General features: G+C 47.2%; 2 protein-coding genes across 2 annotated transcripts; one reads left to right on the top strand and one right to left on the bottom strand.

Annotated features, from left to right (window-relative positions):
- Positions 1-1,674: 1,674 nt before the first annotated feature.
- Positions 1,675-4,439, bottom strand: LOC121852732 (zinc-binding protein A33-like). Its single transcript, XM_042346622.1, has 4 exons — positions 4,293-4,439; positions 4,083-4,105; positions 3,871-3,986; positions 1,675-2,219 (listed from the first exon to the last, which is right to left on the bottom strand). Exons 1-4 carry the CDS (start codon positions 4,437-4,439, stop codon positions 1,675-1,677), a joined length of 831 nt encoding a protein of 276 aa, XP_042202556.1.
- Positions 4,440-10,255: 5,816 nt separating this feature from the next.
- LOC121852733 (zinc-binding protein A33-like) lies at positions 10,256-15,922 on the top strand. The gene is made up of 6 exons (XM_042346623.1): positions 10,256-10,666; positions 10,751-10,846; positions 11,398-11,628; positions 11,815-11,837; positions 11,934-12,049; positions 15,271-15,922. Exons 1-6 carry the CDS (start codon positions 10,256-10,258, stop codon positions 15,813-15,815), a joined length of 1,422 nt encoding a protein of 473 aa, XP_042202557.1. The 3' UTR covers positions 15,816-15,922.
- Positions 15,923-16,218: the final 296 nt, after the last annotated feature.

The raw sequence follows: 16,218 nt of genomic DNA, 5'->3' as shown, positions 1-16,218 counted from the left end.
GCCTCCTCCCACCAAACACTCGCACTCCCCTCCACAATCTGACATAACAAAAGGAGATTCAACGCAAAACCCCGTCACTGCACCTGCTACTTGTCTGATAATCTGTCTCCTTCCTCACCCAAACACCTCATCGCCTCCTCAACCCCCATCTTCCCCTCAACCACCACAAGCGCCCCTTCAAACCCCACCACACTCGCCTCACCTCAGCCGCTCTAACATAACCGGAGTCAGAGCATGGAGTGAGGAGGTTTCATCCCCAAATCCAGTCACCACACCTGCTGAATTGCACCGGCATTTATCGCTGAGGTGCCAGAGAGCGGGAGGGGAGGGAGGACAAGGCAGCATAAGGATAATGGCGGGACTTTCCCCACACTGGCGATTTTGAAACCGTCGCCAGGAAGTGACGTCACACTGCTCACCCGGCATGGGCGGCTTTCAAAGCTGGCACCCGGAAGTGGCGTCAGAAAGGGCGAGACTCGGCCTTTATTGAGGGAATATGAAATGGCGCCGCGGGTCCTGAGGCCTCTCGTGGTCGCCGCCGCGCGATGTACGCCCCGTGGCCTTGACTTCCGGTGACCAGGCGGAGACTTGACCATCTCTCGTCCGGTCGGTGCCCGTCCGCGGCCTCCCGCTCCCGCCTTTTGTCAATGAAACCCTCGCCCCTCGCCGCCCCCGACTCCCGCTCGGTTTACCCGGGTTTCCCGCCCGTCCCCTCTTCTCGCCGGCTCGAGAGTGTGCCCCTTCGTCTGGCACGTGACGTCACTGTCTGTCTCCCGCCGCCTTTACCAAGATGGCCGCCGCCAGACTGCGTACGTCACACACATGACGGAAACGATCAGCTCTCATCGCCTTTCCCAAGATGGCCGCTACAATCGGCCCCCATCCGACGCCCTTTACCAAGATGGCCGCCCATGCCCTTCGCTGACACAGAGACTCTCACTCCTTTACTGTCTCTGTCTCACACTCACTCTGTCGGTCTACAATGGAAATAAAGTGTGTGTGAGAGAGAGATTGTGTCAGAGAGGGAGAGAGAGAAAGAGATTGAGAGTGAGAGAGCGTGAGAGAGACTTTGAGTGAGAAGAAGTGAGACCGAGATAGAGAGAGAGAGAGTGTGTGTGCTTGAGAAAGAAAGACAACAACAGCATAACGTGGCGTAAAAGCCTGTCATGTCGGGAGGACGTCCCGGGCCGCTGGACAGACAGAGATTCGGAGTTTGTTCGCCATGCAACACCATCGCCCAGTGGCTGCCCGCGGTATTACAGCCCCAACAAAATACAATGGAAAATTCATACTTTTTCAACCACAATCAAACAAACTGCATTTATTTATCCTGCTTCACGGATGATCACGACTTGGAGCTTCTGCTCAGTGTTGCCTTATAATTGGCGAATGCATTTTCATTTATTTCCATGCGTTTATGTCAATAAACAATTTCCCATTGAATCCCATGACATTAAATGTGCTCGTCAGTACCTGGGTCTGGTTATCACCATCTAATGCTGGAGAGCGGTCAGACACAGACAGCAATTCACTGCTTCTCCATCTCTCCTGGTGGCTGTTGTGGATTTGAGGGAAATATTCATTTGCTGTGATTTACTCTGGATGAAATTACAAATGAAAGCCTCCAGTACCAAAGACCGGTGCTGCAGGTCATGGCTGAGGGTTTCCTCCTCATTAATCTGTCACCGTGCAGATCCTCAGAGGATCACACTTTTTGCCGCCGTCATTGAAACCGGGACTGAAGTAAGGATAAAGTTTCTCAGTGAAAGTCTGGGTGAAAGTGTGGAGATGAGACATGTTATCAGCGTTGTAAAATACCACCTCTCCCCGCTCATAGTCCAGGTAAACTCCCAGCTTCCCGGGTCTCTCTCTCAGGGACAGGCGTGTGCGAGGTGAGGTACAAGCTTTATATACATCCCCGTTTCTCAGATACACAGCCCAGAATCCGATCTTTGTTGACAGTGTGATCTTTCCTTTCCTGTTGACAGACTCTCGGGCCAATCCCACTGTCCACTCTGTCTTGTTGGCCAACTGCACCTCCCAGTAATGTCTCCCTGATTTGAAGCCCTCAGACCCCAGGACACAGACACAGGGATCAAACCTCTTTGGGGAGTCCGGGAGCTGCTGCCGTGTTTCTCCGTGTCTCACGCTGGTCAGGTCCTCAGACAGGATGAGGTTGGGATGGGCTGTGTCAGGATCCATAGTCAGAGAGGCCGGAGCTGAGAGAGAGAAATATCACTAAGTGGAATGAGGGAACGTTGCGGAGCTCATACTGTGTATGAACACCTCTACATCTGGGAACACAACCATCTCAGTGGGTCACAGTCTGTGCTAGTGTGTGTGTGTGTGGTGGGGTGGGCGGGGGAGTTTCACGTCTGAATGTATATGGGTGAGGGGAGTATGTGTGTGAGGAGCCTGTGTGTCAGCGGAGTGCGTGAGTGGTGTGTGTAAGGTGTTTGTGTATCAGGTGTGTGTGAGTTGTTTGTTTGTGAGGCGTGTATGTGAGCAGTGTGCGAAGGATGTTGTGAGTGTTCTCTGTTTAAAGGCATTTGTGTGAGGAGAGTATGTGAGGCGTGAGTGACAGGTGTGTTTGAGAGGAGTGTGTGTATGAGGCGTGTTTTTGTGGGGTGTTTGCGATGTGCGTGAGAGGTGTGCGTGTGATGTGTGTGTGTGGTGCGTGTCTGAAAAGTGTGTGTGAGATGTGTGTTTGTGAGATGTTTGTGCCTGTCTGGTGTGTGTGAATAGTAGGTTTTCGGAGATTTGTGCAAGGTGTGTTTGAGAGTCTACATGTGAGAGATGTGTGTGTAATAGGTTCATGTGGTGTGTGTTTGACGGGTGTTTGAGTGAGGTATCTGTGTGATGTGTGTGTGGGAGGACAGTGTGAGTGAGATATTTGTGTGAGAAAGGTGCATGTGAGGTGTGTTTGAGGGTTAAGTGTATAATTGGTGCATGTGAGTTGTGCGTGTGTGAGGGCTGTCTGTACGAGGTGTGTATGAGTGATGCGTGTGCAAGAGGTGTGTGAAAGAATTGTGCAATGTACGCAGTGTGTACGTGAGAGGTGTTTACTTGAGTGATGCGTGTGAGGTTTCGTTATGGGGTTTCATCTGTCATTGTGTGAGGCTGAGCTGCCTGTGGCCAAGTACAAATGGTCTTGTTAAAACAATAAAAATTTGCTAACTTGAATCCAAGATTGTTTGTGGGTTTGTTTCTGGGACGCTGCTCTGCGCAATTGGCTGCGGCGTTTCACCCACAAAATATACAGTCAATTCACTTTACAGTTTATTCCGTAAAGCGCTTTGAGACGCCGAGAAAATGTGAAAAACGCAAAATCAAAAGCAATTATTATTGGTAATATTGTTTGAGAAGTTTTTCCGATTTGTGTGTGTGAGGGCTCTGTACGAGTTCTGTGCCTGGTTGATATGTGTGTGATGAGTGTGAGTGAGGTGTGTGTAAGAGATGAGTGCTTGAGGGGTGTGAGAGTTTGAGGGGTGTATGTGTGTGAGAGGTGTGTGTGTGTGAAGCTTAATGTGTTTGGTGTTTGTGAGTGGTGTGTGTGACCTATGTGTCTGAGGTATGTTGTTCATGTGCGTTTGTGAGTTGTGAACGAGGCGAGTGTGTGAGAGTTGTGTCTGTGACATGTGTGAGGGTTGGAAGTGTGTGAGTTGCGTGACTGAGGGTGTTGTGCATTCGGGTTGTTTGTGTGTCAGCTGTGTTTGTGAGACCGTTGTCTGTGATTGAGCGCTGTGTGTGAGCGTGAGGGTGTGTGTGTGTGTACTGGGGGTGTGTGTGTCTGAGGGAGAGTGTGGGGGGATGTATCAGTGAATCTAATGCAATTGACACGGCTTCAGGTTGAGAATGGGAGACATTTACCTGGGCTGATGCCGTGTATCATGTGTCTCCAGGCTGTGTACTGTATAGGCCCTTTGTATATCCCCACCGGCAGCTCAGCCTCACACACCGACAGATCAAACCCCACGTCACTGACTCTGAAAGAACAAACGATCTCATTATAAAGCGAAACTGCACCTTGTGGTTGGTTTGTGGGTTTAATTCTGGAATAATTGTTGAAGATCATTTCATACCTTCTGTTGCCAGCAGCTTCTTCCTAATGAAATCAAACACAGGAAGATGTCATCCCACACTGAAGCATCACCAACAACAACAAATTACATGTGGAAAGAGTCTCTCACATCCCAATTCAATCTCCGATCTCTTGATCAATCAGAATTAGATTGTGTGCTCCAGATTGTATGTAACTGTGACTCAAATACATTATAATGTTATCTCTTTACCTGCAGGAAGGTGAGGGAATCTTTTCCCATCTGTGTCTTTAACTCGGAGAGAGCTTGTTCAACAGAACTTAATTTACAATGAATCTCTCGCAGCTTTTTCTCCATTTGGTTTAAAATCTCCTCCTCTCGTTGTCTGAGATTTCGCATCACTAGCTGCTCTCTGTCAGTCAGACTCTGGTGCATTTTAGCAAACTCAACCGTGACGTGGGTCTGCAGACTTTTCACCTGTTCCTGCAAATGTCAGACATCCAACCATTACACATAATAACCAGAGACACTGAGATATCACACCGTGTACACAAAGTAACCAGTGACACTGAGACATCACAGGGTGTACACAGAGTAAACAGAGACACTGAAACATCACAGGGTGTACACACAGTTACCAGAGACCAACTGACAGCCCAGACATCAGCCCCGATACAACTTACCTTAACTTGTGAAATCTTTTCTCTCTGTTTGGCTTCAGCTTGTAGAGCAGTTTCCTTCCTCTCTGTGAGAGAAGTTAAGGAGGACTTCACTTGATCCTGGAATAAACGCACAGCATAAAATTGTTTGACGTGGAAACATGACGTGGAAACACATTGAATCCATCGTGAGGGTACCGTTACCTTGTAGATTTCAGCAGCTTCGTCAATCGGCAGCAAGCTGTGACCTCTGTGTTCCTGCCGATGACTGCAAACTACACACATCAATTTCTTGTCTGTTTCACAGAACAACTTCAGTTCCTCCCGGTGTTTCTCACACTGAGGTTTAATTGCCATCTGTGTTGGGTCCAGAATGAATTCACGAGCTTTCTCCACTAAAATGGCCAAGGCCCAATTAACGTTGAGTTTCCTCTCAGCAGTAACTTGGCGACATTCCGGACAGGAGTTTTCCTCCTGCTTCTTCCAACTCCGTGTGATACAGGAGCGACAGTAGTTGTGGCCACAGTCCAGACTAACAGGATCGTTAAAGAATTCCAGACAAATGGCACAGTTTAGCTCCTCCGTCAGACGCTGGACCTGATGTCTAGAAGCCATGTTCATCCGAAGTTTCTCTGGTCCGAACTGCTTCAGGCTCAGTGCATTGATGCTATGTGTGTCCCGCCCTGTTACAGAGTTCACTCCAGTCTGATTCACACAGCTTCACCTGTGGAGTCAGGATTGTTAATAACGCCCAGGATTTGGAGGAAGGGAATTTGTGATGTGGAAATGGACCAAAGTTCACCAAAGAACAGGTCAAATGCGGCTGAGTATACAGAGGGAGGAGATAAGAATCGCAGTAAATATGGAACTAGGAATAGACACAGTGAGCAATAAACCTGATTCCTCTCCTGAACACTTGGAAATTCCCTCTCAAGAAGGGGCCTCCTGGGCCTTTACTCTCCTGATTAATGACTTCTAATTAATAACTTTCAGAAGATCTCCCCATTCCCACGTCGGCCTCAACGATCCCTGTTCATGAACGCTCCCGCACTCACAATCTCTCCCCTCCGCACACAATCTCCCCTCACACCATCTCGCCACAGCCCACAAAATTTCCTCCCTCAACTCACATTCTCCCCTCAGCACGCACAATCTCCCGTCCCCATACATATATTCCCAGCGCCCCCCACACAAGCTCCCCTTCCCCCCACACAATCTAGCCTCCCGCCACGCTACCCAACCCCCCCTTCCGCAATAAACCAGGATCCACAAAGATATTTGAGTAAATTACAGTTTTACATTACTTTCTCAGTACAAACATTCAATTGTCTATTTTTCCTTGACTACCACCACACCCTCCCAACCCCCACCCCACACTTCATACCTCTCTGTCTGCTGGCTTCCTACAACCCCCAACCCCTCCCTTCCTCGTCTAACTCTAAGTTCCTATTCTCTCCCCAGATTTACTGGAGAACTTTCAGCCAATTTTCTACCAGCTCCAGTATTCTTGTCTTTAATCCATTCACTTTCCACTCTCCCCCTCGCCTGTCACAAAGAATTTGTCTCTGAATGTGCCTTTTATCACTGCGTGTGGGAGGTAAGCGGGTTCTTCTTGGAGCTGACCGGGCCCCAAAGTGACATGTTTGGTATAAGCGACGCAGCTCCACAAAACAGCTTCTCCTATTGCTGATACATAATAAATCAGGACGAGCTGAGAAATTCTGACAAAATAGGAGATAAACCAGACGACACCTTATTTCCAGTAAGTCAGTTAACAGCTTCTAGCTGTGTCACAATCACGAAAAGTACCAGTTCTAATGAAATAATTATTAACTTGTATTGCTCTCCTTACCTTGTTATCAAAGCAACCTTTGACCAACACTCAAGAATATTGTCACCACATAAATTATACATTGTAAAATCTCTCCTGACGGCTGCTGTGTATCTGAGCAATATAGTTGTTAATTGTGTGTTACCGTGGGTTCAAATGAAGAAATATAAACCTGCTGTAACACCTTTCTGTACTGTGTAACATCCCACAATGATCTGAGTAAAATCCCTTCTCCTCCTTGTGGGCAGGTGAAGAGATACTCACTGGACTTGACCTGCCGCTTGGCATACAATGTGGGATTGGAGCCAGGCCTCTAAGACGGTCTCTATTGTTGGTTCTTAAGTCCGTGGGTGCACAGTATCCCAGGGCACTCACTGCTGATGGCAGCACAGCCCGGCCTGGTTCATCATGTGTTTTGAGAACAGAATGATATCAGAAATTCTTGATGGAAAAAGATCAAGATCCATATGTTTCGCCTTCCACATTCCAGGTGGTCACATGCACATATGTCCCGAACTCTTGTGTGCTGTATCACATTGTGTTATTTCCTAAAATAAAACTACCTGATATGTGTTTCAAAGTATCAACGCTTCCTACTTCAACCATTTCTCTCGGGAGCCTGTTCCACATGTTCGCTATTCGCTGACTGAAATAATGTTTGCGAAGATCCGTTCTGAGTTGATGTAGAGATGGAGAACCGAAGAATATCCATCATCTTACTCTTCGCTATATCAGGCAGCTTCATCCTGTTGTGGCTAATGTATGTTTTACATTTCATATTGCTACGAACGTTAAACAGTTATTTCTATCTAAGTGACAGAGACCCAATATTTGTTGTCGAAGAAGTGACGGACCTGCTTAAGGTTTTGAATTGCTGCACAAACACCGTCATTTACGCTTTAACACAATCTAAGTTCAGAGAGCATGTCAAGTATCTAGCGATCTTTCGATTTAAACACATATATAAACTATTTAAGTAAAGGCAAATGTATGCCACTCGGGTAATTTTTGAAACGTTGACAACGAATCATAATTTAATGAGGCAACTCACAGCCTGAATTTTATTTCAAGCGGTGCGCTGCAATAAAAATAATCCTTGTAATCGATATAGAGCATTACCACGCCATCTCAAAGTGTTACACAGAATATACTGTCAAGTAGGTTCCAGTTAACGGATGAATGTGGCTCCATGGTTTGTAAGAATCCTTTTTGCTCTTTGAACGTTCGTTCAGATGCTTTGATATTATTATTATTATTATTTTATTGCAGATTCATTTGAAGCTACGCTCACCCAAAGTCAACAAGCAGAAATTACGTGTCGCAATTTAAACAGAATTTTTTTTTAAAGATAAACTAATTGCGTACTCAAACGTGAATAAAAAGTAAATGAGTTGGCTATTCCACAGGTATCAGGCCAGCGTTGCATGACCAGGCAAGTTATGGAAACACCTGGCATTTTAAGACATTTTATACAGAGCAAGACGGTAATACAGACACTTGGCCTGTTATAAATAGACCAGACTGTTTCATAGAGAAAAGGTTGTTGCACAGTATCCAAGCTGTTGTACAGCTAAGTGGCCTCGTGGCCTCCTATGCAGAGACAAGCCTGATGTACATTGACCAGAGGAGTTATACAGATACCAGAACTTTCATACACAGATCAGACTTGTTATAAAGAGGCCAGGCCTGTTATACAGAGGCCAGGTCTGTTATACAGAGACCAGGCCTATTATACAGAGGCCAGGCCTGTTATACAGAGACCAGGCCTGTTATACAGAGACCATGCTGCTATGCAGAGACGAGGCTGTTATACAGAAACTAGACCTGTATAACCCGACCTGTGTTATGCAGAGACCAGGCTGTAACATAGAGAACTTGCAGTTTGTACACAGACAAGACGGATTACACATAGACAAACTTGTCGTACAATTTCCAGGGGTTATACAGAGACCAGGCTCTTACATAGATATCAGGCCATTTATACGGAGATGGTACGGAGTCCAAACCAGTCATACACAAACCAGCTTTTATAAAGGCACAGGCTCGTTTTATAGAGACCATAAATAGTCCAGACCAATTATGCAGCGTCCAGGCCAGTTTTTCAGAGAGCTGCCCTTTGTACAGAGACGAGACCTGTTATACAAAGACTATGCAAGTTCTACAGGAATCAGGCCTTTAATACAGAGACAAGGCCTTCCAAACAAATACCAGTGAGCTTTACAGATATGAGCCTTGTTATACAGAGATCAGGCTGTTACACGTAGACCAGGAATTTTATGCAGAGAACAGTGCAGTAACACAGAGACAAGGCTTGTTACACAGATATCAGGCCTCTTGTACATAGACTAGGCATGCCATACAGAAACAAGGACTGTTATTCAGAAACTAAGGTGCTTTATAAAGACCAGGCTTGTCATACAGAGACCGGTGCTGTTCTATAGAAACCAGATCAGTTATACAGAGCCCACACTAGCTTTAGACAGGCCAGCACTGTTATGCAGATACCTGGCCTATTATACATATAAGCCGATATGCATATACGAGACTTTTATACTTTTATACTGAGATCAGGAAGGTTACACATAGACGATGCCTATTATAAAGTGATCAGGCCTGTTATGCAGAGACTAGGCTTGTTTTCTCGGAGATCATGATTATTATACAGAGAACAGAGCTTTCATACGGAGACTAGTGCTGCTGTACAGACATGAGGCCAGTTACACAATGTGCAGCCGTTTTGTACTGAGACCAGACATGCTATAAAGAGCCGATGGCAATTATACAGAGGACAGGCAGTTATACAGAGACAAGGACTGTTATACAGGGACCAGACATGTTATAAAGAGATCCGCCCCGTTATGCAGAAATGAAGCCTGTTATGCAGACACGTGGCGTTTTTGTATAGAGACCAGGCTTTAATACAGAGCTCAGCGAAATTATATGGAGTCCAGCCCTGTTACACAGAGATCAGGCGTGTTGTTCCTTCACGTCACCTCCACGATCTTGTTCCACCCTACTTGACCAACTTCATAACTGCATATCAGACTGTCTGTTCCCTCCGCTCGGCAGACACCGGCCTGCTTGAGGTCACACGTAATTGACGCCCCACCATTGGAGGTCGAACATTCAGCATCTCTATCCCCACACTCTGGCACTCTACCCGCATTACTTTTGCCTCACATCCTTCAAGCCCCGTCTGAAGGCCTTTGTCGTCGACAATGCCTTCAATTTCAAAAGCCCTCTTTGCCTTACACGACCCTTCGTCCACCACCTCCTTCCACACAACTGACCCGGCCACAACATTCACTCAAAAAACGCCGGCAGCTTCTTATCACCCCCAACCCAACCCAATATCTGCCTCACCGTTTGAGATTTTAGCCATTGTACACCCCGCGCTCCGGAAAACCATCTCAGAGATATTAGGTCTGTCTAAGAGCCTCAAACTAATCCAATTGATGGCGCTTTTTGTCATACTCCCACCCATTCCCCCCCATCCCCACCCCAACATGCATACCCCGCTTCCCCACAGTCCAAAGCCATCCTTGCTCGGGTGTCCTTGTCAATGTATAAGGCTCTCTCATCTTCTCTTGGGATCAAAGTCACAATAAGCTGATTTCACAAGAGGAGACAAAACGAGAGGGTTTGGTAGCTCAGTGACTGTGAACCGCCTACATACTCACACTGAAACCGAAACCAGTTTCAATCAGAAAGTGCTCAGGTTCAAAATGGCTTCTAGACTCCAGGCTGAGATCTGGACCGAGGAGATCATTTGCCCGGTTTGTCTGGATTTCTTCACTGATCCTGTTAGCCTGGGCTGCGGCCACAACTTCTGTCGCTCCTGTGTCACCCGGAGCTGGGAAAAGCAGGAGAAAAACTGCTGTGCTGTTTGTCAGGAGACATTTCCAGAAAAGCACCTCACATCCAGTTGGGCCTTGGCGAGTCTCGCAGAGAAAGCACGAAAATTGTGCCTGAACCCGACTCAAATGGCAGATAACCTTCAGTGTGAGAAACACCGGGAGCAACTGAAGCTGTTCTGTGAAACTGACAAGAAATTGATCTGTTACATTTGCAGAGATGCGAAAGAACACAGAGGTCACAGCTTCCTGCCCATTGACGAAGCTGCTGAAATCTACAAGGTAATGATGCGCTCACGAAGGATTTATTTTGTTTCCGCGTCTGGTTTTCACATCAAGCACTTTTATTCTGTGCGTTTATTCCAGGATCAAACAAAGTCCTCCTTAGCTTCTCTGACACAGAGAAAGGACACGGCTCTACAATCTGCAGCCAAACAGAAAGAAAAGATTTCACAAGTTAAGGTAAGTTGTGTTGGTGCTGATGTCTAGGCTATCAATGTTTCTTCGTTTACTGTGTGTTCACGGTGTGATGTCTCAGTGTCTCTGGTTACTGTGTGTACACGGTGTGATGTCTCAGTTTCTCTGGTTACTGCGTGTACACGGTGTGATGTTTCAGAGTCTCTGTTTATTGTGTGTAAACGGTGTGGTGTCTCAGTATCTCTGGTTACTGTGTGTAAACGATGTGATATCTCAGTATCTCTGGTTACTGTGTGTAAACGATGTGGTGTCTCAGTATCTCTGGTTACTGTGTGTAAACGATGTTATATCTCAGTGTCTCTGGTTACTGTATGTACACGGTGTGATGTCTTGGTGTCTCTGGTTACTGTGTGTGAACGGTGTGATGTTTCAGTGTCTCTCATTACTGTGGGTACACGATGTGATGTCTCAGTGTCTCTGGTTACTGTGTGTACACAGTGTGGTGTCTCAGGGTCTCTGGTTACTGTGTGTACACGATGTGATGTCTCAGGTTCTCTTGTTACTGTGTCTAATGTTTGAATGTGTGACATTTGCAGGAACAGGTGAACAGTCTGCAGACCCACGTCACGGCTGAGTTTGCTAAAATGCACCAGAGTCTGACTGACAGAGAGCAGCGTGTAATGGGGGATCTCAGACAGCGAGAAGAGGAGATTTTAAAGCGAATGGAGGCAAATTTGCGAGAGATTCAGTGCAAATTAGATTCTGTTGAACAACAACTCTCCGAGTTAACGACACACCTGGGAAAAGACGATCTCACCTTCCTGCAGGTAAACAGATGACATTATAGTGCAGTTCAGTAACAGTTGTACACAGTCTGGAGCAGACAATCTAATTGTGATTGATAAAGAGATCACAGATTGAATTGGGACGTGAGAGATTCTGTACTCATGCAACTTGTTGTTTTGGTGGTGTCTCAGTGTGAGCTGACATCTGCCTCTGTTTGATTTCATTAGGAGGAAGCTGCTGGCAACAGTAGGTATGAAAAGATCTTTACCAAACATTCCAGCATTGAACCCACATACCAACCGCAAGGTGCAGTTTCACTTTATAATCTGATCGTGTCTTATTTCAGGATCAGTGACGAGGGGTTTGTTCTGTCGCTGTGTGAGGATGAGCTGCCTGTGGGGATATACAAAGGGCCTGTACATTATACAGCCTGGAGACAGATGATACACGGCATCAGCCCAGGTAAATGTCTCCCATTCTCACCCTGAACCCGTGTCAATACAACAACAACAACAAGATTCCCTTTGTAGAGCGCCTTTCACTTCGGGAGGATGTCCCAAGGCACTGTACAGTTGGGTCAGAATCCGAGCATTGGGAGGAAATGGTCAGGGTGAGGGAAGGGAAGGGAAGGGAGGGAGCCAATGGACTTGCATTGGATCCCAACACATACCCTCCACACACTCCCTCACACGTACACATACCGACTCCTCACTCACAAATCGCAACATCATGACAGATACCCGCACACCTCACACACACACGCCTTGCACACACACCTCACACATACACACTCGACTTTCACAAGCAACTCTCTCTCACACCTCACACAAATTTGAAACATACACCCCTCACAGCACTCCTCAAACACAGCCCTCACACACACCACTCACACACCTCACAGACACCTCATCAACACCTATCTCAGCACACGTGTACACGCCTCACACACTCACCTCTTACACACACCTGAAAGCATACACAACACACCCATATCTGACACACACTCACCTCACAATACTAGTCACGCATAAATCTCACACAGAACGCTACACACACATCTCACACGAAACATACACAAACTCTTTAACCACACCTGAAACACACCCCTAAAACACACAACTTTCACATACGCACTGCTTACGTTACACAGCTCTCTCTCTCTCTCACCTCTTACAAACATCCCCTCACACACGCCTCACCTACAAACACACCTCACGCACACACACACATCTCACATACGTCTACTACCGACTTAACCCTGAAACACAAGTCACTCACACATTCATACCCTCTCACGCACAGCCTCGTGCACACCTTCACACAAAGAGTCACACACACACACAAAAAACTGACCCTCACACACCCACTCACTCAGCTCCTCACACACACCCTCAAACAGATCGACATGCAGACCCTCACATACACGCTCCCACACTCCCTCACGCATACCTTCACACACACCCCTCACACACAATCTCTCACACCCCCTCGTAAACATACCCTGTATGTGGAGTCCTGTAGCTCAGTGGTTAGAGCACTCGCGTTGCAAGCGAGACACCTGAGTTCAATCCCACGGAGAATGAATCCTTGGAAAAGTTTCCTTACTCCACACGACTGATAAGGATCCCTCCAAAAAAGAAGCACAATATTAAATTTGTCATTGTCTATCCACGGCTGTTTGTGTGGACTCTGTTGTGCACAATTCGCTGCCGCGTTTCGCTCAAATATATACGGTCAATTCACTTTACATTATATACTGTGAAGCGCTTTGAGACCTTGAGAAGACATGAAAAGCGCTATATCAAATGCAAGGATTTTTATTATTGCTATTATTATTACACTCACACATACAGACACCGTCACACACACAATCACACCCGTCACACCCCATCCACCATCACACAGACCCTCGTACAGAACTTGACGTGCACGCTAAACACACACTTACATAACCCCTCACACACAAATCCTCACACATTACCTCACACACCACCCACTCACACACACACCCTCACACAAATCCTCACACACAATCCCTCTTACGCATCTTCAAACACTCCCTCACACAAACCCGCACAACACGCCTCTCACTACCGCTCACACAAACCTTTACACACACCCCTTAGAACCACCTTCACACATCCTCATACACCCCTCAAACGAACACTCACACACACCACTCACACACACCCCTGAAACAAACACTCACACGCAACCCTCACACACATCCTCACACATACCCTCACAAACCCTCACATTACCACTCTCGCATTCCCACAAACATAAACAAACAATCCTCTCACATACCCCTTCCACACACCCTCACGCACAACACTTCAACCGCATTCACACACACATTCACACACACCTTCACACAACCCCTCTCAGACCGCCTCACACACTTCACAAACACCCTCACTCTTACACGCACCCTTAGACATACCTCTCACGCACACACTCAAACACACCCTCAAAGTCACCTTCACACAACCCCTCTCTAAACCCCTAAAGCATATATTTACACACAACCTTCCACGCCCCTTCACACAGTCCGTCACACAGACCGTCGCACAGATTCTCCCACACCTCTCACACACACCCCTAACAAACATCCTCACACACCCTCACATACACCCTCACAAGCACAACTCAAACACACACTCAAACCTCACACACATCCTCTCACACACCCTGATACAAACCCTCTCATACCACCTCAAACACACACTCGCACATACACCTCACGCACCTCCTCAGTCAAATGATCACTCAAACCCTCCCACACACTCCCATATAACAGCTAACAAACACACACTCACACACGTCCTCACAAAAAAGGTCACACAATCCTTCTCAAACATCCACTCATGTACTTCCCCCACACACCCTCACACACACCCTCACACAACCCTTCTCACACGCCCTCACACACTGACTCTCACAAACAACTTTAAAAACAGTCCCTCACAGACCCTCCAACAGACCCTCACACACACCATTCACACACACCTCTCGCAACGCAACAAAAACATTTCACACACACACTCACACACACTATCACACACAACCTTCACACATCCTAACGTAAACACTTACACACATCCTCACATATCCCCTCACACACCCACTCACACAGACCATCACAGAATCCCTCAAACATACCCTCACACACACTCGCACACACTCCCTCACACAAGTCCTCACTCAGAAGCTCACACATCCGCGCAGAGTCTCGAACACACACCCTCATACAACCGCTCACACAACCCCTCATACAGACTGTGACCCTCTGAGCTGGATTGTGTCCCCAGGTTTAGATGTGTTCACACATATTCTGTGCTCCCAGACGTCCCCTCACTCCACTCTGGAACTCCATCCCCCAGTGCCTTCGCCTTGCTTCCTCCCTTTCCTCCTTCAAGGCCGGTCTCAAAACCTTTCTCTTTGACCGTGCCTTCAGCTCCCCTCTCGACTCTCTTCCTCCTCCTCGCTCCCTCCCTTCCCTCCCCTCACCCTGACCATTTCCCCCCTCCTCTCTCCCGCCCTTCCCTCCCCTCAGCCTGACCATTTCACCCCTGCTCGGGTCATGACCCAACTGTGCAGCGCCTTGGGACGTCCTCCTGACGTGAAAGGCGCTCTATAAATGGAATCTTGTTGTTGTTGTTGTTGTTGTTTCTCTCTCTCAGCTCCGGCCTCTCTGACTCTGGATCCTGACACACCGAGTCCCTACCTCGTCCTGTCTGAGGACCTGACCAGCGTGAGACACGCAGATAAACGGCAGCAGCTCCCTGACTATCCGAAGAGGTTTGATCCCGTTGTCATTGTCCTGGGGTCTGAGGGCTTCACATCAGGGAGACATTACTGGGAGGTGCAGGTGGCCAACAAAACAGATTGGGATGTGGGATTGGCAGTAGAGTCTGTCAACAGGAAAGGAGCGATTAGCGTGTCACCAGAGGACGGATACTGGGCTGTGGGTCTGAGTAACGGGGAGCTATATAAAGCTTGTACATCACCTCCCACCCGCCTGCCCATGAGAGGGAGACTCGTGAAGCTGGGAGTTTATCTGGATTATGAGGGGGGAGAGGTGACATTTTATAACGCTGATAACATGTCTCAACTCTACTCTTTTAGCCAGACTTTCACTGAGAAACTTTATCCTTACTTCTATGCCGGTGGTAATGATGACGGCAAAAACTGTGATCCTCTGAGATTCTGCCGGGTGACAGATTAATGAGGAGGAAACCCTCAGCCATGACCTGTGTTTGGGTGTGATGGCCACCAGGCTGAACCTTTTATAACCTGTGTCCTTATCCAATAAACCGTGTAGTTTATATGATACCTTTCACACTGGGACCGCGGCTCAATCCTTTCTCGAAATCGACTGTGAAGCGACGGTTGTGTTTGTGTGCGAATATAGAGCTAATTTGCACAGAGAAAAGTCTAAAGTAAATCATCTGTGACACAACGACCATCAGGCTGGAGTTTTCAGCTCCTGATCTCGACAATAATAATCCCCATATTGCACACAGCTCCTCATCAATTCTGCCAGATGTCTCAAAGCCTATCCCAGGCTTTCTAAATCTGCATTATTCCCAATGATACCCATGGGATTTATCATTGACTTTCTGTTTAAA

This window comes from Callorhinchus milii, unplaced genomic scaffold (genome assembly GCF_018977255.1).
Source record: "Callorhinchus milii isolate IMCB2004 unplaced genomic scaffold, IMCB_Cmil_1.0 Scaffold1166, whole genome shotgun sequence".
Taxonomy (NCBI): Eukaryota; Metazoa; Chordata; class Chondrichthyes; order Chimaeriformes; family Callorhinchidae; genus Callorhinchus; species Callorhinchus milii.
This window is presented reverse-complemented; position numbering and strand designations above follow the sequence as displayed.